This window comes from Danio rerio, chromosome 10, assembly GCF_049306965.1.
Source record: "Danio rerio strain Tuebingen ecotype United States chromosome 10, GRCz12tu, whole genome shotgun sequence".
Classification (NCBI taxonomy): domain Eukaryota; kingdom Metazoa; phylum Chordata; class Actinopteri; order Cypriniformes; family Danionidae; genus Danio; species Danio rerio.
In genome coordinates, this window is record NC_133185.1 from 27,019,384 (window position 1) to 27,046,905 (window position 27,522).

Sequence of the window (27,522 nt, forward strand, 5' to 3'; positions counted from 1 at the left end):
TCTTTTCATATAAACATTTATTGTGCCATAAATTATATACAACATTCCAACAACATTTCCATAAAGATACATTCAATGCAAAAAAAAAAAAAAAAAAAAGAAGCTGAATCAAACTAACCTTATGAGTCCATTGTACTTATATTATGTTAAACTGACAATCAGCTTGCATAACTTATAAAATTAAGTTAGAACAAGATTAACTTAGTTTAGTAAGTTACAATGACCTAAAACATATAGGACTAATTGATGATAGAATTTCTTACAGTGTAATAATGTTATTTTATTAGTGATGCTGATTCGAAACTATAATGATAAAATAGCTATCTTAGTAAACATTGCAATATGTGACAATATATCCATCTTTTTCTTTCCATTAGAAAAAGCTAATTTGAATAGCATTGTGTTTAATCACAAAATACATCAAAAGAGATGTAAAAACAATGGCATCGTATGATATAAATGCATAATAAAATGACCAGTCGATAGTAAGTATTTATAACCCCTGATTCTGACATATTGTTTATGATTTTCTTCATTTTAAGGACCTCCGCCCGCAGGCATCTTTGCAGTAGTGTAATAAGACTTCATAAATTTCTAGTGCGAACAAGAGCAATTTGTAGATCCCGTTCTTTCATTTCTCTGGACATTTGACACCAAACACAGGGTCTGCAGAATGTGGACAACACACAGTCATTACACATGGTGCCCTGCAACAAAAATAAAAGAACGAAAAAAGTTAGGTTGGTAAAGTTTTCAACAACAAAAGTTGCCAGATCTCATAATACAAAATTAGTAAATAAATGGGAAGAACCTGCTAATTAACAGATATTTTACTAGTAACAAATATTAAATTGTAATTCACTTTTAATTTTTTTATTAGTGTTTAATTATTAGGATTCTATCACTTATTTTCTCTTGGTTTTAATACTCCTTAAATAATGTTTTTTTTTTTTTAACAGTTACATAACAGAACAGTTTTTTTAACAGAACAGTTCCTGTTACATTTTACTTTCTTCTCTCTTTAATAATCACAGCACTTTGGTCAACTTAGGTTGTTGGTGCCCTAATGTATTATAATATCGTATTGTACTTATTTATTACTAGTTTGGAACTAATCAGTACTTAAATCGATGAATAAATACTAGTATCTGATAAATAAATGAGTATCTTATAAAATAGTATGTATAATAGTACTTGGTGTTTTTTTTAGTACTTTTTCTTAATAAATAAGTAAATGATGTACTACTCACAACTGGAATACACATTAGGTAGCAACAGTTTACATAAATAAAAACATTAAAAAACTTAAAAACCTAAACCCAAATCACATATACAATATGTCAAAGAAATGATGTGTTAAGATAAGCTCAATGTCATTTAATAATAGAAGCTTAACAAGCTTTTTGTTTTGTTGACCCAGAATTATATCCGTTTGAACCTTAAAATATAAAATATTGCATTTTGAAACATAAGTTATTAATGCAATCTGACACCTACTGAAGACTAAGTAAAAACACAAACTGATTTTATAAACAATATTAATAAATGATGGTGTTTGCAACCATTATAAAACGCAATGAAATATGGAAAACAACATAATTTTTTGTATTAATACATATAAAGAGGTTAACATGAAAACAATTAAAGTTAAAACAGAATAGTTGATATCTCAATGAAAGATCTTTATAGAAGTAATTGGCTGTTTTTTTTTTTTTTGTATTATTTGTCACTCGTGACAATATAATAGTTATTAGTATGAAACAAGTACTATGTACTAGTATCTAATAAATAAGAACTAGTATATAATAAATTAAACCAGTGCTAGTATGATTTAAAAACAAACCTGCTGACTAACACTATAATTAAAATGACTAGTACGTAATGGGAAAATACTAATATCATAAAAATTAAAATTGACTCATTTTCTCATCCTCAAGTGGATCCTAACCTTTATGAGTTTCTTTTTTCGGTTGAACATAAAAAAATATTTTGAACAAAGCTGAAAACCTGCAACCATTGACTTTTGCTTCCATGTAAACAATTGCTGTGTTCCACACAATCGATTTGTGTTTGGACAAAATAAAGGAATTGGGTTTATTATTTTTGAATTATTATTATTATTATTATTATTATTATTTTACAAATGTAAATGGATCGAAAATTTAAAAATTAAGTTATGCTACCAAAAAAACTCAAGAGTTCTGTTGTTTTACCTCATTTTAAATAGTTTAAATGACCTCAGTTTAAATAGTAGTTTAAACAAACAGAAAACGTCGTTTTAGCGTAGGAAAAATACTATGGAAATCGCTGGCTACTGGTTTACAGCTTTCTTTAAAATATCCTCCTTTGTGTTCAACAGAAAAAAGAAAAAAATGATGGGTTTAGAACAAACGAAGGGGGAGTAAATAATGACTGAATTTTCATTTTTGGCTGAACTGTCTCTTTAAAGCATATACTTTGGAATTTACAGTTACTGTGAAATAATCTATCAATTTAAATTTCAACTTGTGGATCTCACCTGTATGCCATACCGCTGTCGCATCGAGGTCCTAATCGACATGGTGATGGGTGGAATCATTCCGCCACAGAAGATATCCAGCAGAGGGAGACATAAACACTCACCATAGTTTCTGGCTTGAATGCATGTGTAACACGAGAAACACCAGAAAGCAAAGCAACCTGTCATCATATAAAAAAATAAATAAATAAAAAGACACAATAATAACATGTATTAGAATATTTTGCATGTTATTGCAACACAAACTACAAACTATGTAGGCTATTAGTTTAATGTATTAGCGGTAAGCTCAAAACGTGTTGTTGTTTTAAGATGGTTCTGATGACAGCAGCATTTCTCACAAAACTTTTGTGAGATGAAATGAAGACATACAGGTTTATAGTTGCGGTGAATCATTCCTTAACATTCCACTTGTTTTTGTAAAAGGCTTATACGTATGTAAAATATACTTACATTCAGGCACGTCATCGCAGCAGTCACAAATATCTGAACCCCAATGATCAGAATGGGCAGAGATCATTGTAGGCTGGGGCTGTGTTATTACCATTACATTCGACATGCTTGCAGCTAAAAATGTACAACAGGCAGAGAAACATAATATGATTTAAGTATGACAAAAGCATACATAAGCAATAATAATGCTAAAACCTTCTTTATTTTAAATGTACAGTGTGAAAAATGTCAATAAACTTTTTTTTTGTAATTCACAGTTTTCTGCTTGATTGTGAATTTCATTTTTGGACCATTTTCTCTGCTCTGTCAACTCGTGATGTTAAAAAATCAACTCTAAAGTGACTTTTATTGACATTTTAGTAGTTTGAATTTAAATATAATGGATAAGAAATAATATGTACATAAATAAGTTTGTAAAATAACAGACTTAATATAATGAACTGATAAAAATGTTCATAAAAGTCACTTTTTTAAGTTAAAAGTTGTTGGATGAAACATCAATGTCCCATGATGTAATTCAAAAGTATAAATAAATGAGGGAAAAAAAAAACTAGAAACATGAGTATCTGCTAATATTTTTTTTACAGTGCCATATATAGGTCAAATATAGTGGTTGGAAAGATATTCAGAAAGTCTAAAGATGAAATGACATTTATTAGTCATTAATTACACATTTAATTTTTATTGTTCTAAATAAGCCTGACGATTTTAATTTTTTTTTTTTTTTTTTGGAATATAAACTACTGTTACAGTGAACATTTTAATCAGTGTGTTCTGTAAATCATGGTCAATTTTTTATTTTTGCCCAGAAAAAAAGCTATGGCATATTATAATGTATAAAAAACAATTACCTAAAATTCAACCCTGTAATACACTTTTATTGTTATTAAAGCATCTTTTACTCATATAACATTATATGCATATTAACACTTTAAAATCCTAATAGATTAATCCATCATTCACAGTGAAAATAGTAAAAATATATACAAAATATGTAAAGTATTAAAAAATACAAAGCGCAGATGATAAGAGTACTTCAATATGATCTGTATCAGAAAGAGTACACTCACCTTTTTGTTGGCAGATCCAACGTCATGGAAAGTATCTACTGTTTCTAAATCTGCGATTAGTATCTTGCCTTTATACAGGAACAAAAGGAGAAAAGTATTCACTCTAAAGATAAACTTCCTCGACCTGCTCAACCAGTTCAGGTCAGGCTTTTTAGGCATTATGCTTAAAAAATCACTCATGAAACAGGGTGGAGAGCAACACTGAATGCTCTATTGCATATAAAAAAATTACTGATATGGAAAAATATACAAGTGTTGATGAAAATGATTAATTCAATCATTCGAAAGCGCTCATTACAAAGAATCATTACAAGTATTTTGAAATTGTTCAATCTAAGAAAGCAGTTTGGCAATTGGACAAATTACTCTCCATCACAACTAAATCAGTAAACTTCCTCATTGAGATTCAGTGAGGTTTGTGTCGTATGACAGCAGTGTTTTGAACTGTCTCTGCTGAGGTAAAGGAATGTTAGCAGTAACATCAATTAAACATGTCCCATAAGTGCCTCTTCCTCATTAAAAATGCAATATTTTAAGGACTGACCCGGTTACATACTGCAAACTGTTTTGACACCATGCAGAAATACTGAAATGGTTATAAGAGTCATTATATGATCTTTAACAAAGGCAAATGGTTGCTTTTGTTTTCAGAGGTTAAAAGTTGCAAGATTCATCAGTAAATATTTCAAGCATTTTTTGTGTTGCTGAATACCAGCGAAGTACTAGTATATAATAGATGTATACAGTGAGGGAAGTAAGTATTGACCATGTCATGTTTTCCTATAGTGATATTTCTAAAGGAGCTGTTAACATGAAATTAAACCAGACTTTGATGAAAAAATCAAACAATGCAAATACAAAAAATCTGGAAAAAAAAAAAGTTATGTGTAATAACAATGTAATGACAAAACTACTAGCCCAACATTGGCTGCCTCCACATAATTTGGACACGTACAAGTGGTTGGTACAACTTCAGGACATTATAATGTTGAAATGATCCACAGCTCGAGTAAACTTGTTACAAATAAGTACAGTAAAGATCAGGGGCCTCATGTACGAAGACTTGCGTGGAAATCTTACTAAAACATTGCGTACGCACAAAGCTGTAAATGTGCGTACGCAGAAAAAAATTCAGATGTATGAAACACTGCGTACGCCGAATCTCACGCATATTCTTTTGTACATCTGAATGAACGTGAAACTGAGCGCAACATGCACGAGCACAAAACCCCTCCCTGCCTCCTCCCCCGTATGAATATGCTAATGACTATGCTAATGGCAAAACCCAACGAAAAAGCAATGTCAAAGGCAAGCAAAAAGAGAAACTTTGAACAGAATGTGAATTGGAGGTGCTGCTTTCGGAGGTAGACCGGAGAAAAGCGGTGTTATTTGCAAGTCTGTTCTCCGGAATTAACAACAAAAGAAAAAAATAGAGTGGGAGAGTTTAGCTGATGCGGTCAACACAGTTGGGTCTGAACATCGCACTGAGTGCATTAAAAAGAAGAAATAGTGTGGTTTATATCTGTAAAATGTTACAGGACGCTTAACAGTTTCAGTGGCGCGCTCGTAAGACGCTTAATCATGAATTGATACGTTCAAGCATGGACTCGGCTCGAATCCAGCGTCTGATGAATTCTTACTTGTTTTTTCCCCGCTACATATCAGATTTTGCCAACTATTTATCACGAGAAAGACAAGTAGGAATCATCAATAAGTTCATATCAATAAGCATCATATTTTATTTGCACATTTATTGAATGGAAATGTTTCTGATTCACGTATGCAAATTCATCTTCAGATAGTGTCTTTATAGCAATGTGCGTGCGGTAGATCGCTCAGATTACATTGGGAAAACAGGCGACTGCTGCAAATTGTGCTTTAATGTTTAGCTGGTCAAATGTATGGTATGGAAACCTTATATACCTGCTGAACCCGTCTCATACAGCTGCCATTGCAAGGCTCAGACACTTTGTAGAGAGGAATTTAACACAACTGCCTCTAGGAGTCGCCAATGGAAATAAAACAGACACGCACAAAAAATGTGCGTACGCCTGCCAGAAAGCTGCCGTGAAGGTGCGCACATTCCCACGTTCAGTTCATTGTTAGTAAATCCAAACGTGAGCGATTCTGAGCGTGAAACCTGGCGTACGCAAAGTTTTTGTGCGTACGCAGCGTTGATACATGAGGCCCCTGGACTGCAGCTGCTGACAAAACCTCCATGTTTATTGCTCAAAGCAATGATCAGGATCCAGAATGATTGCCTTATTTTGTATAATTGATACTTGATCCTTTTGTTTTTTGTTTTTCTTTTAACTTCTATTCATTGGATACCCTGGTTAAGAGAGGCTGCAGGGGGTAGTTGGATTTATTTATTTCATTATATTGTTTTTTATGTTTTGTTAACAATAATAATTAAAATAAAATACAATAAACAATGGAATGACACAACGAGAAAGCACTGAACTACTGAAATGTATTTAATACTTCATATAAAAGGCTTTTTTTGATAATGGCAGCTTGAAGACACCTCTCATATGTAGAATTAAGTTACATGAATTGCTCAGGTGTGTTTTTTTCAAAGAGTTACATAGGGTGTAAAAGTCTTGATGGTTCTGTGGGTCTCGACTATTAAATCTGATCTTTAATTTGTATTTGTGATTGAATTCATGTTAGGTAATTGGCTGGGCCATTCTACAGCTTTATTTTCTTTTTCTGAAACTCTTTGAAAGTTTCCTTGGGTGTGTTTTGGATCATTGTCTTGCTGAAATGTCCACCCTGGATTCATCTTCATCATCCTCCTAATGTAGATATTGTACTTATTGAGAGATTTTAGAAGGCATTATTTATCATTAATGATCAATTTAAAGAGTTGTGTGTGTGTGTGTATATGTGTATATATATATATATATATATATATATATATATATATATATATATATATATATATATATATATATATATAGGTATATATATATATATATATAGGTATGATTAAATTTCAATTAATGGCTGTTTGCAATACGATGTATTTTTGGATCTGTTATATAATGTACAACTGGAGTCAAACATGTTTTATGTCAAAGATGCCAAAAGGATAAAATATGTCTCATGTAAAGCTCATACATGTATCATGTAAAAAGAAGAGATAAGTAAAAGAGGAAATAAGTTGAAGTAATAAATGAATGATGTGTGTGATAATGGGTGGGGAAAAAACAAAGCTTGTGCTTCATCCCGCTCCATTTCGACTGTGTCAATATATTTTGTTTAAATTGTTGTTTTGTGTATGATTTTCTGTTCGAAATAAAATAAATAAAATCTAATTTAAATATGGGCAACGCAGTGGCGCAGTAGGTAGTGCTGTCGCCTCACAGCAAGAAGGTCACTGTGTTTCCCAGTAATGGGTTGCAGCTGGAAGGGCATCCACTGCATAAAACAAAAAATCAATTTTAGCTGTTGCCTGGGCTTTCACTGCTTTTCTACACCTCCCTTTCTTCATGTGTTCAATACATTTTCTCTGCGTCATTTTATTTTATTACACATAACTTCATTTGTAAACTTATTAGATTTGCTTCATTTGCATATATGGATTTCTTTGGTTGTTACCAACATCAAAATTTCAAACCAACAGCACCTTAAGAAATATGTTTTCTAAGAAAAACGGTGACATGCTCAATACTTATTTTCCAACTGTGTGTGTGTGTGTGTGTGTGTGTGTGTGTGTGTGTGTGTGTGTGTGTATATATATAAATATATTTAAATATAGTAAAATATAGTTGAAGTCAGAATTATTGCCCCCCCCTGTTTATTTTTTTCCCCAATTTCTGTTTAACAGAGAGCAGATTTCTTCAACACATTTCTAAACATTATAGTTTTTTGTTTTATCTTTGCTATGATAACAGTAAAAAATTTTTACGAGATTTTTAAGACACTTCTACACAGCTTAAAGTGACATTTATAGGCTTAACTGGGTTAATTAGGTTAACTAGACAGGTTAGGGTAATTAGGCAAGTCATTGTATAACGATGGCTTGTTCTGTAGACTGTCTAAAAAAAAAAAAGCTTAAAGGGGCTAGTAATTTGGTCCTTAAAATGGTGTTTAAAACATTAATAACTTTTATTCTAGCTGAAATAAAACAAATAAGACTTTCTCCAGAAGAATAAACATTATTAGACATGCATAGAAAATTTCCTTGCTCTGTTAAACATAATTTGGGAAATATTTAAAAAAGCAAAAAAAAATTCAAAGGGGGGCTACTAATTCTGACTTCAGCTGTTTATATAATTTTATTTGTTTCTATCCTCTTGTGTCATTTAATTTTGAGGTATGCGATGCAGGATCTTTAGCTGTTATGAAATCTGTATTTATCGAAGGCATGAATTAAAGAAGCACATGGTGACCTGTGTCCCCTTCAGTAATCTCAGAGACAGATGAGCATGACTACAACTTTCTCTACAGATTTATTAGTTTGCTTCCAGGATTAAACGGGGTAAATATTAAGCTGGAGTACAGATGTGCTTACAGGAGTCATGATGTAACAGGGTGTGGGATCAAGATATTTTTGAGTGATCACGAAATGCTCTTTCTGTCTCTGTTGAAATGTTTGAAAATACAACATCTCTTCTGAACAATTAGAATACAATAAATGAAACTGTTTCTGAAGTGTTGAAAAGATGTTCCAGGGGTTTTAGGGTGTGTTCACTCTTGGCAAGCTATGGTTCATAACAAATGCTGCTGTGATTGCTCTTTTAGTGTGGTTTATTCGATTAAATGTGAACTCTGCCCTCCAAACCCTGGTGTACACCAAACGAGTGGATCTAGGTCTGCTTCCAAACAAGCTCTAGTACAGTTTGACAGAATATTGAATGCAACACAGATCAAATGCATTTAAATGAATATAAAACAGGACAAGAATTTACAACATGCAATCAGGAAAGTATACGCAGCATACCTGACTTCACTCATCATAGTTGCTGTTGACAAACAGCTTAGTAGGCGTTGCAAAAGATTTCCATTTGCTGTGCTGACTCATTTTTAAGACATTTTCTAAGCTCTTCGGAAGTTCTCCTTTGATAAAAATAAGCACAGAAGAACATTTGGTTCAGTGCTAGAGGAAACTTGTTTTAATGTTGAAAATAAATAAATAAATAAATAAATAACTCTGAGTGGAATTAATATCAGTTTAATATGAAGATCACATCATTTATACTTTACTGTAAGAACAAAACGGTAAGAAATATATTTGGTGCTATTGTTTATTGGATTATTAAGTGACTCAATCCTTTGTTGCACTTTTTAAAATAAAAAAAAAGATTTTGTAATAATTGTGTATCTTATAATTTGTTGCCGGCGACGCAGTGGCGCAGTAGGTAGTGCTGTCGCCTCACAGCAAGAAGGTCGCTGGTTCGAGCCTCGGCTGGGTCAGTTAGCATTTCTGTGTGGAGTTTGCATGTTCTCCCTGTGTTCGCGTGGGTTTCCTCCAGGTGCTCCGGTTTCCCCCACAGTCCAAAGACATGCGGTACAGGTGAATTGGATAGGCTAAATTGTCCATAGTGTATGAGTGTGTATGAGTGTTTACTGTGTATGGATGGGTTTCCCAGAGATAGGTTGCAGGTGGAAGGGCATTTCCTGCGTAAAACATGTGGTGGATAAGTCGGCAGTTCATTCTGCTGTGGCAACCCCGGATTAATAAAGGGACTAAGCTGAAAAGAAAATGAATGAATGAATAATTTGTTGCCATAGTAACTTATTGTTTCATTGATTACAACGACCTTTTCCTTGTTTAGTACAGCATGCCTGTGTCATTACCATAATTTTAAGATGACAACACATGCTCTACTCACAGCTGTTTACATCTTTGGACTCTGAATTCTGTATTTATAATGAATCTATGACACTCATGTGGTATAATGGTCATGTGGTGCATTGTAGCTCTCTGAAAATTTCACAGTTTACAATGGAAGTCATTACAAGTAATTATAAGTTGTACAAGTATGTGAATGCTATTTCTGAATCTTGTAATTATAGTATAATGATATTACATGAATGAAAAGCAAGGCAATTCACAAGATTCAGCAGACCATGAAACCATCAATTGACTAGCAAAGATTTCACAGAAACTCACATAAAGGATCTGACAGTTGACCTTGCTTGTTTGGTGGTTTAACATCTTCAAGTCAAGTCAAGTCAAGTCAAGTCAAGTTGAGCTTTATTTTCATTCCGGTATATGTGGACATACAGAGGAATTAAATGTCATGTCTCACAGGACAACGGTGCTACATTAATTAATCATAAATACAAACACAACACTGAACTAAAGAGCTATATATTTAAAAAAAAAACATAACACAACTAATTTATACTATAAAACACCTAACTATACTCATAGGACAGGCCATACAAGTATTTTTACATGAAAAGACATAAAAGCACCGTTTTGTTGGGCCACAAAAAGCCGCTGCGTATGGACGCGCCACCTTGCTGCTTTAATTAATGTGCTTGTTGCCCTCTGTTTGAGACATTCTGATTGTCTTTAATTTAATATTGCTTATGCTACATTGCATTCATGAGAAATATTCTGTTTTGGCTTAATTTTCAGAAAACTGTTTGATTAGTATCTTATTGTGATTGTCGATTAAATAAATGAGACCAAAAAATTACAGTTTTTTATTATTCATTTATTCATTTTCTTTCGGCTTAGTCCCTTTATTAATCGGGGTCGCCACAGCGGAATGAACAGCTTACTTATCCAGCATATGTTTTTACGCAGTGGATGCCCTTCCAGCTGCAATCCATCACCGGGACACACCCATACACTCTCATTAACACACTACGGACAATTTAGCTTACCCAATTCACCTATATTGCACGTGTTTCTTGTTCGGGAAACCGGAGCCTACATGGAGAGAACATGCACACTCCACAAAGAAATGTCAACTGACACAGCCGAGCCTCCAGCCTGATCTCACGAGGAAACATAAGTATATTATGTTTTGTCAGTTTAGTGGCTAATTCGTATGAATTCGTTTAAGTTCAGTCATACGAAAATGTACAAGACTGCACCAAACCCCACACCTAACCCCAACCGTCATTGGGTAATGGGCAAATCGTACTACAGCGAGGCTCAATCAGCGATCCTTCTTGCTGTGAGGCGACAGCACACTGCACCACAGCGCCACCCTGTTTTCTATAGCATTTTAAAATTATTTAGAAGTTAAAGGTGTAGTTATCCTCAAAATAAATATTAAACTTGTTTTAGATCTCAGAATTCGGAAGATATTTTATTGCACATAGGCTAATAATTTTTTTTCGGACAAATATAATAAAAAATTAATAAACACAAATAAATGTGATTTCAAAGAACTTAATATAATTTTTGGAGAGGCATATCGACGGAAAAAATATTACTGTTGTGGTAAAAGTACATTATAGAGAATTCTTACAAACTGTAAATAACAAATTCCAGGAAACCTGCAGTAGCCCATTTTAAAGGATTTTTTTTTTAAATTAGGGATTACATACAAATAGAAAAAGGGCACTGAATACTCGTGTTTGGCATCAGCAGAAAAATAAGTAATTCGAATAGCGTGAATAACTGATGTGCTTCTCAGAAAGAGGAGCTTTACGCATCCGGTCCGCTGCATCCTTTGACTGTAAGAGACAGAGAACACCAATCCGGTCATTACCGAGGGATGCTGGTCAAGAGCAGTTCAATTCTGCAGTTTTCCGCTTGAATAGCGAAGTGGAATGAAACACGAGGCAAAAGGCAAACTGCTAACATTGGGCAAACTAAATACCGGATAAATAAAATAACTGTTCTAGCCTCGCTCAGTCCGCCTGGTCGTCCTCTACTCTTCTGGATGCTGTACTGTTGCGGCGGCAGAGAGAAGGGGGAGCGGGAGCACACGGGCGCGGAAGAGGCGTTGATGAGCACCGGGGAAACGGACACCGTCACCGCTGGAAAAAGGGAAGAAAGTCCTGCGTCGGGGATGTTTGATACAACGGATATGCCCGAGCTCCTGCCGCCCTCCGAGCAACTTCAATCGGAAACTCGTGACTCGGAGTGCGGGATGCAGCATTTGCGGGTTGAGGTCAACAGTGACTGCTTGAGCCCCGAATCTCCTCAGAGGAGGTTAGGCCAGAGGGCCCCCAAACTCGGACAGATTGGACGTTCAAAGAGAGGTGAGTGCTAGTTTATTTTGATAAAGATAATTTAGGATGTATTCCCCAAATCTTACATTTTTCTGGACGGTCATTCCACCAAATGTGCATTTCAATTTTGAAAAAGCTGTTTATAACGAATTCAGTATGGCTTGGAAATAGGCTAGTGACATGTTTTAAAAGGTAAATGGGGTTATAACACGATTGACAGCTTTATTGCTCATCTAGCCTTGCACTGAAGGTCATAATATGTTGAAAAAAATATATATAGTCATATTTCTACAAATATTAGTCTTTAATAATCACCTTTAGCCTAATATAAAAACTCTTAGTAATTTTGCTAAAAATTATGTCACTTTATGCTGAAATAGAAAGGCATTCATTCATTTTTTTTTTTTTCAGTTTAGTCCCTTTATTAATCTGGGGTTGTCACAGCAGAATGAACCGCCAACTTATTAAGCATATGTTTTACGCAGCAGGTGCCCTTCCGGCTGCAACCCATTTCTGGAAAATAGAAAGACATTTTAAAATATTTTGTTTTATTGTTATTATTATTAATATTATTATTATTATTATTCATTAATTTTTTGGCTTAGTCCCTTTATCAATCTGGGGTCGCCACAGAATGAACCGCCAACTCATCCAGCAAATGTTTTCCGCAGCGGATGCCCTTCCATGTGCAACCCATCACTGGGGAACATCCATACACACTAATTCACACACATACATACAGACATTTTTTAGCTATACCCAATTCACCTGTACCACATGTCTAAACTTGTGGGGGAAACCGGAGCACCCGGAGGAAACCCATTTGAACACGAGGAGAACATGCAAACTCCACACAGAATTGTCAATTGACCCAGCCGAGGCTCAAACCCGACCTTCTTGTTGTGAGGCGATCGTGCTACCCACTGCGCCACCATGACGCCTATTATTATTATTACAAATAATTTGTTTTCATAAAACTATTTGTTTAAAAATTCATAAAGATAGTTATACTATTTGTCAAACTTGAAAAATGTGACATTTTATATACTTAAAAGATGACATAACATCTATTGGATTACATGCAGTTTATAATCTGATAACAATTTACATGATGATAATTGAAGGGATATAATAATAAGTTACTTATTTAAGGCAATGTATACTTCTGATTTTGATTTAACTCGTTTAAGCCACTGATTTCAATGGAATTAATGTTGTAAAACTAGAAATATAGTATTTCATTCACATCTTGAAATGCATTAAACACATGTTCAAGTAAACGAAAGAAGTGCAGGGTTATTGAGTTGTTAAAAAGCTGATAGCTAGGGCCACACGGAATCTGCGCGCGCAGAATTCTGCAGAATTCTGTAGATTTTTAGCCCATCATTAATTCTGTTTATTTACTTGAGTAAATGTGTGTAAATCTAAATTAATAATTTTTTAACTAATTACAGTAATATCATTGACTAATATGAAAATATTCATTTGATTTATGTACAATACAGTCTGTAAAGCAATATTTTCTGTCTTTTAGTAGATATATTTTATGAGAGACTTGCTTTGTTTACCAAATAAAGTGAATCTAATTAGATTTGCAATTTAAACATTAAATAAAAGTTAAAAAGCTCTTACTTTTTATTTAACTAAGGTTTTAGTTACGATACTCCCAAAATAATTCCGCAGATTTTTGCCAAAATTCTCAACAGAAATAGCAAAAAACGTCCGCAGATTCCGTCTGGCCCTGCTGATAACTAAATAAACATAAAAGCATGAATAAAAATACAACATTTTAGGTATTTTATTTTTAATATGAGCATCAACTGACAACAGAGAGCTGTGAACATGCAAATGTGTTGTTCAAATAGGCCTAAATGATTTTTTAAATCTCATGTAATGCTTTTAATGGCTTTGTAATCTGATTATGATAATTTAAATCTGTAATACAATCTTTTATTTGTTCAAGTGATTGTTTACACACATTCTAGACAGATCAAAAGAAATAATTTTTGTATTAACTAATGCTACACCATAATTACACTGTACACACCCTAACAGAGGTCTAAAGCGGACACCATCATTCTTTTACTTCTCTTTTCTAGTGGTTATAGAGGATGAAGATCTGGATGATATCATGAACAACAACAACAACAACAACAATGGACAACTGCCAGTCCCTCTCAGCAGTGAACCATCCTGAGCTTCCAGATTCGTAATATTCTGGACCAGCTATTCATGAAATGCGCCCTTCTGCCATGAGACAGTTGGGACACTTTCAGCAGGAGAAAAGACAGACACCTCTCTCCCAGTATCAGATTCAAAAGAGATACGCATGCGTTTCAGCTGTAGTTTACTAGTCGCATGGCAGCAGCTGTCAGTCTACAACAGGCCACACAGGTGATTTGTTGCATAGCTTTTTAGATCAGAGCTCTCTCTGTGTGTGTCTGTGTGTAACACCTGTGCCTCCTAGAGGAGGAAATGTGCATTTGTTGGCTGAGTAACATATTTCTGACCAAAGGCGAAGACCGGCCACTGTTAATCACCTTGTCTAGCACTGTGCTGTCATAAAGATGCAAGTCTTTCATTTTAGTTTAATTTATTTAAAGAACTGATGGGAAGAATTACACAAAGTTCTAGCATTTGTAATTTTCCAAGTTTCCAACTTTTTGTCCTACAGTATATTCAAGTCCACCATGTTTCAGGGTTCACAATTCCCTTAGCCAAAAATCAAATTTCCTTTCACTGACTACTGACTAAAAATATGAATTTGACCTATAATTTAAAAAAAAATTTTTTCAGTAGACAAGTATAGCAGCAAAAGGCAAAGAGAAAAAAAAATCAATAATTAAATAAATAAAAAAGTAATAATAATAAAGAAATAAATAAACATACAAACAAAATACAAAAAACATAATACACAAAGTTATGCCGTGGTTAAGGTCACACATATTGTAAAAAATACATCAGATGTGTTCATAGAGTCAGAGGATCATTAGAGGCATCCATATTTTTTGAAAGGCATCCCCTTTGTTTTTTAAGTATTTTGTATATTGTTCCAAGAGCATTGTTTCATTCAAGAGTTTTATGAACAGTTCAATTGTTGGAGGTCTTTGTTGGTTCCAGTTGAGTAAAATGCATTTTTGCTAGATAGGAGATGATGCCGAGTCTCTTTATAGAAATGGGATCAAGTGTCTTGTTCAGTATTGTACCAAAGAGGTATAGTGTTGGTGTGTTGTCCAATGGAACTTGCAAAGCGTTGGCTATAAAGTCCTGTACTGCTTTCCAGAAAAAAATTTGCTTTTTGCATTTCCAAAAAACATGCATAATTGATCCTGAATAGGTTTTACATCTGTGACACCTGGATGATACATTAGGGTACATTTTGCTCAAACGAAGTGGGGTCAGATACATCCTATTCATAAATTTATCATTTTGTTCATTTATTCTGTTATTGGAAAGGGAATGAGAGTATTCTGGCATATAGCCTCCCACTGATCGTCATTAAAATTAGATCCCAAATCTCTTTGCCACACGTTTTGTGATCCCAGTGAATTTGACCTATAACTAATGAAAAACAAATCAAGGTGACTTTGTGCTTGTAATAAAAAAAAAAAGTTTTAGTTTAAATATTAAAGTTGTCATTTTAGCCAAAATTCTTAAAATGTACACTTTCCTGGCATGTTTGCTTTAGTTTATATGTACCGCTTAGGAATGGGACGATAACTGTTTTTAAGGTATACTGCGATTAGGAAAAGGCAAGGTTTTAAAAGCGCCAAAACTTTCCAATTGTATGTGGATGCAGCCTTTATGATGCAAGCTGAAATTGCATCATATCTCCATCAGAAAAGATATGCAAACATGCTGCTTTAAATTGTGAAGAAATCAGTGTTTTTGAAACTAATGTAGACAGCTGAAGTCAATTATTCATTTTCATTATTCAGCCTGACATGTTTACTGCTTCAAAATATTTTAAATGTTTCTCAAAACAAAATATTTTGTGTTCAAAGGGGAAAAAAGTTGAAGTTTTTTTTCAGGGTGTCCACGGGGTCTTAAAAAGTCTTAAATTTCCTAAACTAAATATAAGACCTTAAAATGTATTAAATTCACTGAAATATGCTGCTGTGGGTCTTAAATACTTTTAAACAGCTCTTAATTTTCACTAATTGTCCCACTAATTGTCCATGTAAAGCTATAGCCAATGGGTACAAAGTTTAATAAAATTTAACATTTAATAACTATTTAGCAATATGGTATAATTGTCTTCCTCACTATAACATTTGTTTTAACGTTTTCCATGTTTTAATGCATAAATTTATGTTGTGCATAAATTATGTTGGTTATAGCTTTTAAAACTTTGAGACATTCTGATTGTCTTTAATGTAATATTGTTTATGCTACATTGCATTCGTGAGAAATATCCTCTTTTGGTTTAAATTTCAGAAGACTTTTAGATTAGTATCCCATTGTGAGCGTCGATCAAATAAATGACACCAAAAATTACAGATTTTTTATATAGCATTTTAAAATTATTTAAAATTATTTAGTTAATTTTGGTGTTGGTACTCCCAAAATTAACTATGATTTAGACCTTAGAATTCCTAACATATTTGCTTGAACATTAGGAAACAAAATTAAATAAAAAAATTATGTATGTTGTGCATACATTTTGTTTATTAAAGCTTTTAAGTCTTTTTTTAAATAAAGGTTAGAAAAATAAATCTTTATAACTAGAGTTTGCTTGTTTCAACACATTATTTAAAATATGTAAGTAAGAAATAACTAGTTTTTAATTTTAATGAGGCAAGTAAAAAAACTAGTTATTACAGAAAATTATTGGTGTTTTGCCCTGTGTAAGTCTGAAATTTTATACATAATGGCCTTAAAAAGGTCTTAAATTTGACATGACGAAACTTGCAGAAACCCTGTTTTTACCCAGAAATTTAAAAAGAATATATTTTAGAGCAGTAATCACAATAATGTCAAACCATGAAACCGGGATATTTTTATCCAAGGTTATCATACCATCAGAATCTTATAATGGCCCATTCCAACAGCTTGGTGACTGCCAGCTGACGAGTGGGAAACAAATAAAATGGCACTGGAAAATAGCTTAACCATACCAACATGCAAAAGTGTAAAAAACAAAGTGATAAAAACATGATTCTGTATAGAAAAATGACATTACAAAAATCAAAACTCTCTGAAATTCCTTGACTTTTAGACAAAAATAAATAAAATGTCCCAACTTTTAATGTCAGGAATAGACCTTTTAAACTCCTATGATATTCTAGAAATTGTATGACCCATGCAAACTCAACTTCATCTTTTATTTTTCCCAACATTTTATTAGCAGAAGAAAAATTAATTGGTTAAAATTAAAAAAAACTATGAATAATTTTCTTAATTCCAGTTGTTTAAAAAAATAAATGTACTCATTTGTTTTTAGAATTTTTAATATTCATTTACATTTTTCTTTTGTTTTTGTTTTATTAGTTTGTCTAGGCTATTTTAATTATGCCCCATTTTGAGAATCACTACTGAAGGCTTTGTATCTATAGCTGGTTTCAGGCCTGTAGACAGTGAAGCCCCACCCCTCACTGACAAAGGTCCAGAATTTGTCCCATACTTGAGCTTATTTGTTCTCTTTTGACTGCTATGCCACCAGGGTGAAAAGAACCCATCAAAAAAGGTTTAAGACCAACCGGAATCCTCTGTTGGCTGTTGCTTCAGCGTGACTAATGCTGATAGGTTTTGGCCAATGCTAACAAATATTTTTCATTAGTCCAACATACTGCAGTGCAAGAAAACATACAATCTGACGTAAGAGAAGTAATCTTTCCCTACTGTAGTGTTTTTAAATGAAGAAAACATGTTACAAGTAACTTTTATTCTAAATCTTGGACCATATTTTTGAAAAAAAAAAATGGCCTATATTAAAATTTATTGCAGTACTATTTTGGTGGGGCAGCATGGTGGTGCAGTGGGGTAGCACAATTGCCTCACAGCAAGAAGGTTGCTGGTCGAGCCCCGGCTGTGTCAATTGACATTTCTCTGTGGAATTTGCATGTTCTCTCTAATTTAAACAACTGCTTAAAATGTCACTAAAATGCAGTATTTAAATTTAATATTTCAATAAAAAATGAGGCGTATAATTGCAAAAAGGTCCACTTTTTGAGAAAAAGAACCACCCCTTTCACCAGGCTGGCTATGGGTCTGAGTTTAGCCTTATTTTTGCACGCTGTATTAGTTATCACTTTGAAAAAAAGCTATGCACTTGATTGATTATTGCCATGCATTACTTTTGATCAAGTATGTAACAAGCTGATGTGATCAGATGGAGTGATTATGTGGCATGTATGAAGTATTTATACTGATTTATGTGTTGCTTGCATTCCGTATTTCAGCACTGGGGAAAAAGGACGTACAAAAATAAAATGTAAATTTGACATCAAATGGTTAAAAACTTATTCTGTCACAGTGTCAAACTGTTCCACCTTTTGTCCACTAGATGGCAACAAACACTAAAAAGTTCTGCAGTTTGGGTGTAAACGTCACTAACGGCTTTGCTGCAACAAACTTCAAAAGTTGTCAAAAATCTACCGATTTATCATCTAGACGGACTGAAGGTGGGTTACGTTAAGAAATCTTTATGAATAATTAAGTTAATCTTACACAGTCCAGATAGTTATTTTTGGCGCCATTTCACTAGTAAAACTTGCTGAAAACGATTAATATTTTCCTGAAAAAACAACAACGGTAACGTTAATGACAAAATCACCATGGTTTTGCTTAAGTAACTTAGCTAACATTAAGGAGCTTGTGAAAGGTTATACACACGGTATCAGTGTGACAGAATTCCATGTTCATCAACCGTACACATTTACTAAAACATGTTAATAAAGAGTTGATAGTCTATTTTGTAATATAACAATAAGCAGCCTGCAGTGGTAAATAAGCTACAAACGTGTTCCTTTTGGAAAGGCACGTGGTGGGTAAGTTATTTTTTTGTTTCTGTATGTGAACAAAACAGTTTACCTTAAAATATTAATATTGTTCACTGACAAAAAAATAAATTTAAAATAAATTTAAAAAAGAATAAGATAACCAACATTTTATTGTGATTTTCTTCAGGGGTCTCCAGTCTGATTTAGCAGGGCCTACCATGTTTAGTTAAGGATTTGACTGAGGATACACTAGCAGGAATGAGCACTGATCGGCAGTAGAGAGCAAAACACACAGGTTAGTGATGGAGGAAAAGTACCTTATATTTTGTCTCACACATTAGTACTGGTGCAATTTCTGTTCAAAGCTGTTTTGTTAATCATGTTATAGCTAATGATAGCATCTGAACCTGAAATTCAACTGGCAGAGTGGATAGTGGCCAAAAGTGATGTCTGCTACTAGGACATTTACATGTCATTTTACAGAAACGTGCACTTTTTAACAAAATTTCTTTTTTTAACAAGATTTTTTTTTTTAGATTTAAATTTAAATCACATTAATCAATCACCTTGTGAAAATAAATAAATGACTAAATTATTTTTTGTACATTTATTTAAAGATCACATTCCATTTGTTGTCACCGGTGTTATTTGGCCATATTAAAAGTTTTCTAAAATTTTGTTACTTGTTTTTTTTCAGCACATGTAGTCAGTTAGAGAAAAATAATGATAATGTAACAAATAAGGGGATTATTTTTTATTTCTTTTAATCAGATTTGTTAAAAGTGCTATTTCACAATGTTAGTTCATTTCTGCAACCATACATTTAGGCCTATCAGCATTGCTATTTTTTTGTTGTGCAATATATTGCATCAAAATATATTGCGATAAACAATATTATTGTTATTTTAAAGCCATTTTAAGCCACTCATTATATATTGACAACATACTGTAAAATCATCAAGATGCAAGTAAACTCTTCCGAAGAACACAATATTTTATTTTTAAGAATATTTAATTTATTACAGTCATTTTAGCAATTTAATAATTATACATTGGATTCAGAATGTGAAAACGCATATACTAAATAAATAGTAATAAATGTTAACCAAAAAATGCAAGGTACAAATTAATAGAGGCTGCGAAATCTGGTACCAGATCTATTTTCAGTTGTCAGGCACGCACATGATGATATACTAAAGTAATTTATAGTAAATACTATAGTGTTTTTAACCATACTGACACCTTCAATAGAGACAGATGTTGCTTAAATAGTTTTTTTGTATGGACGATATATATATTACATCACCAAAAATGATTGAGGTCATGTGTTGTGTGATAAGTTGATATATTGACTATTGTGAAAGAGCTACCTGTACATACATTTGCTATAAAAATTCAAGTATTTAAAAAAACATCTATAAATATAGAACATTTATATAACTTAACTACAAATTTTGAGTCTAGCCGAGTTCAGTCGATGTAAAATTAGTATCTTTTAAAATATTACGTATCTCAACACATTTTTCTAACAGAGGAAAAAACACCAGTGACACAAATGAATCACCAGTGATAAAAACATGATCTTCAGTGGTGTTACCCAAAAGAAAAGTGACACCAGCAACAATTTATAAGAAAATTGCATTTTACAAAATATCTGCTGCAAGGTGTTACCATGTCAAAAGTCATAATACTAAATCACTCACAGTTTTGACAATTTCATAACAATAAAGGAGGTCACACCAATTACACTAACTAAAGCTTCATGTGGATTTGCTCACATAAAATTCTGATAAGTAAAAAATGGCAGTGGAGTTACAATGGACTTTTTTACAGATCTGCAGGAAATAGGTAGATGGAAGTCATGTCACTAGAGTAATTTTTATTCCAAAATAAGACTTTTGCTAATCTGGAACACCAGTGATAACTCCAGGGAACTACTTTCATGATAGATTATATAATATTTCTTTGGTATTTTCTTTTAAAATGTAATTTTATATTTTATTGCTTTAATGCATGTACGTTAAATGGTAAAAAACTGAGGACAAGCAGTTATGTGGTTTGAAATTTTTCAGAAGTAATTAAAACTAATTATTGCCACATTGATGATTTAAATAACATATTGTTTTATTAATAAAAGAAAAAAGATTGTAAACCTAAAGATGTTTTTCAAGTGTAAAATCGTAGACAGAAAAATGAACATTACTGTAGAATGTCCCTTCCACAATTTTACTTTTTAACGCTCCAATAGGTTTAAATGTAAAAATATAAAAGCAACAGATTTTATTGGGAAAAAGGAAAACTTGATAATCATTTGACCAAAACGATCAACTACAGTGTAAGCCCACCATGGAATATTTAACTATGCAAAAGCTATATAGTAACTATAATATTTCCTCGTTCCTCCATTGTAAAATATGCTTAAATTCTATATCAAAATGCTTGATTAAAAGGGCAAAAGTATAAAAATGTCATGACATAACTAATTCACTGAATGAGTTGCAGTGACCCATCATCCGTTTACTTAAATTCTCCCATTAACAACCTACAAAAATGTTTCATGTGAAAGCCAGAATTTGCAAACTATGATACTGAAGTCCAAAGACCACGTGACACACCATTCCTGAAGTATTTGCAAATCACTAATATGGTTAAACTGCTACATATTAGACAAAGGAAAATGAAATAAGTCAGACTCTGTTTAAAAAATTTATTTACATAAAATTTTTCAATTGCAAACTTGAAGTCAAAAACATTTTAAAAAGTTAAATATTTGCATAAGCTAGTCACAGACATTCACGTGACTCTATCCTAAGTAGACTTGAGTGCAACCCACATCAAATGGTTCAAGCACAGACCAAAGCAAAAAAAAAAAAAAGTATAGTCCAGTTTTAAATGTTCATATTATGGATAAAAAAAAGTTTTACATTAACATAAAAATAGTTGGAACCAGCAGTGATTCAACTAAGCCAATATTCACAGCTTTTTTGTGACCAATTAATGGAGTGTATAAAAACAAAAAACATGTTACCTTCCTAAATGGGCACAAAAACCAAGGTGTACACTCAAAACAAAGGACAACAGCAAATCAAAAGGTTCATGTTGCATAAGAAAGAGCAATTTGATTTTAGTGCTTCATGTTAAGCCTCATCCAAACCAAATTAATCTTCATTTTTCCATCTAAAGTTTTAATCCAGCTTCATCAGCATACACTGAAAAGAATGATTCATTGAACTTACGAGTGAAACTTCACCTAAAGGGTGCTAATTTGTATAAAATGAAGTATGAAAAAAGTTTCTGCTGGCATGGGGACCAGACAGGGAAAAGACTGCAAAGTGAACCAGGTTATTTGCATGTTACTCTTAGCTTTAAAAATGTAATGCATGTATTAATTGTTCATAAGCACCTCAGTGTCTGGCGCAGTTCCTAAAATGATGCAAGCAAGGGTTTAACAGCTGGAAGCAGAGATGTGGTGTAACAGAGCAGTATGAGTAATGATTTTTCCCTGAGCAGGTCTCCCTCTTTCATGTTCACTAAAGGTGACAGTAATCTGAAATGAGGAAGACTCTGGGGAAGAAGCCCCTTTGCAAACTCACATTTTATAATCGGGGTGGGGAAGGTGGAACAAGGAGCTAACCAAAAGAAAGAAGTGACCATTTTTGGTGGGCTGCTGTATCAGAACACAAGTAAAAGTTGGCCAAAAATACCTTTCTGAGCTGTTTTTTCTATCTATAGTCAAACATACAAACCAAATTAAACAGATCTCATATCAGCTGACAGGGCAAACTTCTACCCATGCTCTGGGATTGATCATGTCCTTTCCAGCTCGTGAACAAATGGCTCAAACATATTCCTTGCTGCTGCTGGGTGGTCTGGAGGACTTGACGGGTCTGGAGGACTTAGGGTAATTAGGAGATGACTGACCCTTTGAGCAAGAAGAGGCCAACATGCCTCCACCCATTATATCGAGAAATGCACCAGCCCAGGCGATGAAAATAGCTGCACCAAATTCATACCTACAGAGAGAGAATATTATATTATGAGCTTTCAGTTTCCTTTGCATTGTGTTCAATAAAAGAAACAGAAGATAGGTCAACGGGGGACACTTCATTTTGATGACATCTCCTTTTGTTTTTTACAAAAAACACTTCACAGTGTTGTTGCTAGCTGAATCTACTCGCTTAACACATTAATAGACCAACCCTTAGAATTGTAGATATTTTTGGGTACAAGTGCTGAACATAATTTTTCTTGCACATTTAATCATTTGTTATAGCAGAAGTCAATGAACATATTTTGGTCCGGTTTTTGGTCCCCTACTCCTTCATCCCCCTTTATTATGGCATAGAGATGAAATCTTCTAATGAAATGCAGCCTCAGTTAGAATTCTAGAACACTTACACCATGATTCCAACCAAAACGAAATATTCATTCATTCATTTTCTTTTCGGCCTAGTCCCTTTATTAATCTGGGATCGCCACAGTGGAATGAACCGCCAACTTGTCCAGCATATGTTTAACGCAGCGGATGCCCTTCAAGCTGCAACCCATCACTGGGAAATAAAACTAAATATACCTCAGCATTTTGCTTGTTCATTTATATAACGTTGGGGTCGTAAATGGAAGTTTAATTTCTTAGGTTTCATTTTCATGACACAGTTAAAGAGAAACTAAAGAAAAACTGTTATAATTAAAAGCAAAGTATGCTTTAGCTAAATGTATTCCGTGGTGATCCACACATGGTCCTTGTTAGCCTGCAACTGCTTGTAGGCCAACTTCCTAGACTGTCCACATAACAACAGTACAGGTACATGATAAATGACGAAACCCGTTCATCATGTGCAGTGGATTTGTTTGTAGTCTGCATGTGTTGAACAACAGTCTGTAAACCTTTTACTGTCCAAATACAACTATGCAATGTGGTTGAATCTACATAAGCATAAAATCAATATTATTGAATAAAAGTATCAGTTTTCTTTGAGCAGGCATCATTTTGATGTTGACTACTGTAAACTATATTCATTGAAAGCCTGGATTTTGCTTGCTCACCACATTTCCCCTAAGCTTTTAAAGCTGTTTGGACATTGCTGAGTGCTAGATGTAGTGGAAGAAGAAAAAAAATGTTCATCCCAGCCTGTAGGTCATTGTTAGTTTAGCGTTAAGATGTGTGGTTGGAATGATTATGTTTGGAGACCATCTAAATAGTATTTTAGTAGATAGTTGACAGTTGCAAAAGTTACTTAGAATCAACATATCTAAAAGAAGCAAAATCAATATGAGTGCTACAAAGTAAAATTTTGCATATGAACATTTAACTATTGCGTATTAAATGTTTAGAGGACTAAAATTATTTGAAGCACACATTCATTGCAGCTACTTACTTTGTATTGACAGGTGTGAAGGGGTTGTAGAAATCCCTGATAATTTGACTTGTAAACCAGCCACAGGCAACAATGCTACAGAGGGCTGAGGAAGAGAAACAATAAATTAGTTACTTTTGAGAAAAATTCCAAACATGTTCTTGACAAAGACATTTTTCAGCGCAGAACAGGAGAGAAACATTTAAAAAATGTCATCTGACAAAGATCTGTACTAGAGTAAATTGAAATGGCAAAAATATCAGACATTCCTAAAAAGGAAAGTGTTTGAGGATTAGATTTCAGACAGCATTTTTTTGGGCAAAATGTTGTGCTTTAGCAACATCTCAAATGATAAGGGAGTAATCTTACCTCCAACAGAGAGGATTATACCGCCTGTCATGGCAATGCGGGACTTTTTGACCTTGTCATCACCACCACAGTTAGTACACTTCATGCCCATGCTGGCCACACCCAGTCCAGCTACTGTAAGAAGAATTGCTACAACCATAAGGGCACGAGTTGCCTGGAGAGCACCTGGAAAGGGGGAGGGTAAAGAAAGAAAGTTACAGAAAGAAAAGGTAAATAAATCTGCCTTTTTTACTTGAAGGTAAATAAACTAACAATGACTGCAAATAAGCTGCATTCCAATGGTGAGTCAAAAATAAAGATTATAAACTTTAAAATGGCCCAGTTATCCACTGACGTTTGTTTTTCTCTCTGACTCAGAACAAAAGCCCTTCCCCCACTACACCTGCAGTCAGGTGCAAAGACCGGTTCCAACCGGAAGGCTCCTTTGAGAGCGCAGGGAAGATTGTGTACATATGTGGGCAGCAATTTGCCCTTTAGCTTTAGAGAAGGAACCGGTTTGACCAGATATGGGAAGTTGGGTGTTACTGCAGCATTACTTTATTTTCTTTTTGTTGGCATAGTTGGCTCATCAAAAGCATTTTAGCACTTCTTAACAATTCAGATTGTTACGGAGTAGAAATCCAGAAGTTCTTAGAAAACTTAAAAGTCTTCATCTGAATTAAAGTTGAAATTAAAATCTAGCTTGATGTACAAAATGGCTGCAGGCAATTACGTCACATTATCTGTTTTTTCATCCCTAATAGCAATATTACAGTTAGATGTAATTACAAACCTGAAATGTGAGGTATGTTCGTGTACAGATCATAAATGGAAAATAAACTCACTGATAAGAGTCTTATTTCACACTACCTTTATCAAAAACTGATATGGTAACAGGCTAAATTACTTTAGGGTCTATAAACTTATAACCATAAACACAAAATGGCTGAAGTGAGCCAAACAACTCCTTTCCATCAATCTCGAATGCTGGGAGTAAAAATTGAAAAACAAATCTGGTAAATAAACATTAACCAAACAAAGGCAAAACGCCTGTAGTGTTATTATATAATAAAAAGAGTTTATTGTCTGTGTTTATGTGCTTTACAAAGGAGTCTTCTCTTGGTTGTTTTGATAAGCTGTTGGCAAAATAACTGTAGCCCTTCAAAGACAATGCCTGACTCCCCACCCGATCCAGGAGCACTGAATTTCCGCGAGGGGAGGAAGGGTGGGAGTCACGCCCGTATAATCATTACTTTGAGTAAAAGCGTAACCCAACCGTATCAGCCATCAATAAACTAGCAATGCCCCAGTTAGAGAGTTCACACTTATGTTAAAACGATTTCTATTTTGTTTTATAATCACGAATAATCTCCTATTTTGGCAACTCTAGGTTGGAAATATTTGCACATTCCTGAAGGACAGATGCCTTTATCAACTTTAAGCTTCTTTGACGAGTGAGCACGTACACACATAGTAACAAAACGTAGTCTAAACAAAAAATTTTATCTAACAACCAGTTTTGCACGAACGTGTGAAAGATATTTTGTAACCAAACGCCACTTGAATGACAGACAATTTTTTTATTACATTTTCAATCTAAGCACAAAACAAAGCATGATTTTTGTTTTTAAAAACTCGTGTAGTAACAGGACAGGTGCGTGTCATTACTGCGGTAACTCGAGATGAGTTGCCGCCAAGTGAACAGGGCGTGGTAATGACAAACAGTTTGAGCTCGATATCTTTCATGTTTTGGTAAAGAAAAACATCACAATAGTGTGAAAGGTCTGTTTATTTTTTTTTTTTTACAGGTAATCATAACAAGAATCATCATTTTAAAAATAATTCAGTATGATGCCGCAATAAATATGAAAACTTATTTCATAATTTGTTTACAAACGCTAGAGTACGCATTATCACAGTACGAAGCTTCTCAGTACCACTGTCTTTTGCCAGCACGGTGAACAGTACGCGCATGCGTGTACTCAGGTAGGCTACAGTTTTCACTAAACGGCAGCTTTCGGAAGTTTAAAACCACAACTTGTATTCCAAAGAAGTTCAGTAGAGATTAAGGTACGTTTTGGAACTGCAAACAGTGTTTACACAGTTAAAAGTTTATAGGCAGTTTGAACTTACTGTCGAGTTGTAGGACGGAGTCATACACCTTGCATTGCTGTTGGCCGGTGCTCTGGTAAGCGCACGACATCCAAAGGCCCTGGTACATCGCAATAGCTGTGATTATATTATCTCCAACGTAAGCAGACATCTTCCACTGGGGCATGATTGTGCCAATAATGAGCCCAATCAACCCTAGCAACGATAGAGTAAACCCTAGGAGTTGCAGTCCTTTATGTGCCATCTTCTCAGAATGAGTTTAAAAACTAAACCTGCTTAGCAAATAACTTATTAGTGTCCAAATATCGCTCGCTTTCAGCAGCCTTCCGATTATGAATTGGTCAAAATAATAAAATAAGTTTAAAATGTAAATAAAAATCGGAGAAGCCCTGACTCAAACACCTGTTCACCGAAGCCGCACCTTGATTATGAAATGAGCTGAATCTGATGATTTGAGCTTTAAGAGCCTCGTCCTCTCTATGGGCGGAGACAAGAGGAGTTTCGTTTTCTGCTGCTTCAGGTTGCTTATGAGGTTTTGTAGGGGGGTTTCGTGATGGCATCGCGTATCGAGAGGT

General features: G+C 33.9%; 3 protein-coding genes across 4 annotated transcripts in view; 1 reads left to right on the top strand and 2 right to left on the bottom strand.

Annotated features, from left to right (window-relative positions):
* Positions 1-4,123, bottom strand: ponzr2 (plac8 onzin related protein 2). The gene is given in 4 exon segments (NM_001386378.1): positions 1-707; positions 2,519-2,679; positions 2,972-3,085; positions 4,042-4,123. Coding segments are annotated over 3 exon segments (390 nt in total). The 5' UTR covers positions 3,078-3,085; positions 4,042-4,123; the 3' UTR covers positions 1-584.
* A 7,595-nt stretch (positions 4,124-11,718) lies between these two features.
* nlgn2b (neuroligin 2b) overlaps positions 11,719-27,522 on the top strand; it is a 346,267-nt gene continuing 330,463 nt past the window's right edge. The window contains exons 1-4 of one of the 2 annotated variants that reach the window (XM_073913415.1): positions 11,719-12,219; positions 14,289-14,583; positions 18,695-18,812; positions 19,318-19,425. The gene's annotated coding sequence lies outside the window, so the exon portion shown is untranslated. Of the gene's footprint in view, positions 12,220-14,288; positions 14,584-18,694; positions 19,179-19,317; positions 19,426-27,522 lie in introns of those variants that run through there. The other variant, XM_073913416.1, reaches the window with a different exon arrangement.
* cldn7b (claudin 7b) lies at positions 21,825-27,367 on the bottom strand. Its single transcript, NM_131637.2, is given in 4 exon segments — positions 21,825-23,143; positions 24,509-24,593; positions 24,857-25,021; positions 26,969-27,367. Coding segments are annotated over 4 exon segments (648 nt in total). The 5' UTR covers positions 27,192-27,367; the 3' UTR covers positions 21,825-22,968.